This window comes from Anneissia japonica, unplaced genomic scaffold, assembly GCF_011630105.1.
Source record: "Anneissia japonica isolate Jap-2015-1 unplaced genomic scaffold, ASM1163010v1 scaffold20399_len32890_cov269, whole genome shotgun sequence".
NCBI classification, from domain to species: domain Eukaryota; kingdom Metazoa; phylum Echinodermata; class Crinoidea; order Comatulida; family Comatulidae; genus Anneissia; species Anneissia japonica.
The window spans coordinates 22284-24676 of NW_022707702.1; the positions used below are offsets into that span (position 1 = coordinate 22284).

The 2393-nt window shown below is 33.5% G+C and overlaps 1 protein-coding gene across 1 annotated transcript in view; it reads left to right on the plus strand.

Moving 5' to 3' along the window:
* LOC117106400 (protein lin-7 homolog C-like) overlaps positions 1–2387 on the plus strand; it is a 5166-nt gene extending 2779 nt beyond the window's left edge. Inside the window, exon 4 of the mRNA XM_033247765.1 lies at positions 1984–2387. Within this exon, the coding sequence (XP_033103656.1) occupies positions 1984–2153 (170 nt within the window). The 3' untranslated portion in view covers positions 2154–2387. The remainder of the gene's footprint in view (positions 1–1983) is intronic.
* The last annotated feature ends 6 nt before the right edge of the window (positions 2388–2393 follow it).

Genomic DNA, 2393 nt, shown 5'->3' on the forward strand with positions numbered 1-2393 from the left:
TATATATATATATGAATATATATATACCAAGCAAGAGAAGAGTCAATGAAATACATTTATGTATTGTAGTAATATTGTTTTTGGAATGAATGTAACAACATATTTTGAAAGTTAATTTTTAATTCATTAGGTAGTTCATTCCACATTTTTGTTGACATGTAAAGAAAAGTCTTTTTTCCTCGACTATTATTCCAAGATGTGATAACAAGGTTGTTTGGCTATGTGTTCATTTAGAATGGGTACTATTGTTAAAGATAAATTTTGTTGTCAGATATTGAGGAGCATAACCTTTTAAACATTTGAAAATCATCATTTGTAGTTTTTCATATCAACTAGCATTGAGTCTTCTTCAGCCAAGAGTATTTAATATATAATTAACAGAAGTCTTAATATCTACTGAAAATCCAAGAGTACCATTTATTTCAAATGTACCAATTTTTAATTCTGTGTGAAAAAAAACAAATATTATCTATTAAAACTATGAAATGTTTTTGTATGATAATAATACTAATAATAACAATAAAATAATATACATTTTGTTTAAATTCGACCCATTTGAAATTAATTAATAAGTTGTTAGCAGTAACAATAACAAAAGTTTTTAAATAAATGTAGGGTATTGTAAAAATATAAGTATTTTATTAGCTAGTGTAATGATTATTGTTGCTTTACACTTATTAATGGTTCAATTATTTGGTATTGTTAAGTTTTTCAGATGTTGTTGAATTGTGAAGAATCAATAGCAGTGTACATAAATATCCAAGTTAGGTTTCGTAACTGCATGCACTTCCTTTTCACTGTGTCGTTAGAGGAAGCCATCTATTCATATCCCTAATTAAATAATGATTCAGCAAATCCTATTTTGAAAAACAGCAGAATATGATGCTAAAGAGCAACATAGCTTAGTTGACTGAATTGCTGTTAGCAACTGTGTGTGACAGTATCTTTTGAGGTGGGGAAGGTTCAAGTCAGTAGCCTTGTGTGGGGTGGGGAAGATTCAAGCCAGTAGCTGTATGAGCATCAATGGTACTCAGGGGTTCCAAGTTAGAAATCATTTCTGGGAGATCTATTTAAACCAGCTTTCATAGCACATCTAATATTGTCTTCCTACTTATGGTGATACCATTCGACACTGACTTCCTTGAGGGAAAAATCAAATATCAATCGCCAGAAGTACAATTCAAGCATGTCTTACTAAGCTGTCAAAATTTTAGGGATTAAAAACTGTTTAGTGCGAGCAGTACTACCGTATATGCGAGATATTGTATACTATTGCGATCGTATGGGTTGCAGTGTGTGCATCGTCTCTTCCCCGACAGGGTATGGTACCCCCGACGGGGGGGTTTGTACCCCGACAGGTGGTCTAGTACCCCGGACATCCTTTTTAAATAAAGAATCCCATAATTAACACAAAATATTCTATTACCTTTTGATTTAAAAAAAACCCCCAACAAATTTAATTTCTCCCTTCGGGGAGCTTGGACCCCTTGTCGGGAAAAATCTGGCACTGCCCCTGTACTTGGGTCTCCTGTTTTTTCTTTACTTATTCCCCAACAGCCTAGTGGATGTATGATTATATTGCTTAATAATAATAATAAGCCTAAACAACCTACAGTAGTGATTCTGGCACCAATTCACTACCAACCTAGTAGGATGTAAGATTGTGTAGCCCTAATTATGTCAACATAAGCAACCTAGTGACCCTCCTAAGAGTCTCCTGGTTTATTGACCAATTCACAGCCAATATAGTGGACATAAAGTTGTGTAGCCCTTCACATGTCAACATTGCAACCTAATGACCTCTAGTTCAGTCCATATCCATGTTACGACAGGTGTCTGGATCAATGTAAATTTACTCCATGATTATTAATAAAAAAATGATATGTAACTGTATATTGATAATTATTTTTTTATCATTAATGCTTTAAATGATATATTCAAGTTATATTAGTCTGCGGAATAAAGATTAAATTTTATTTTTTTTTGCACAGTCTGTTGAAGGAGAACACCATGAGAAAGCTGTGGAATTGTTGAAATCTGCCCATGGCAATGTCAAACTTGTTGTCCGCTACACTCCCAAAGTTCTAGAGGAGATGGAAGCCAGATTTGACCGCCAACGCCAGGCACGCCGAAGGCAAGTCAGTCCACAGTAGGGAATTACATCATAACTAATTAATTTACCCTAATGCCAAGACAAGCTGCAAGTATGACCAAACAACTTTGCTTCATATTTCGATAGCTTAAAAATCACAGCAAATTAAAATTTGCATTGGGCATTTTGTTAGGTAAAAGTACATCATGAACACAAATGCTGTATTGAGAAATATTGTGTCATTGATTAAACATTCTTCCCTAAATATTTTTAGACCTATAAATACTATAAGCATTTATAT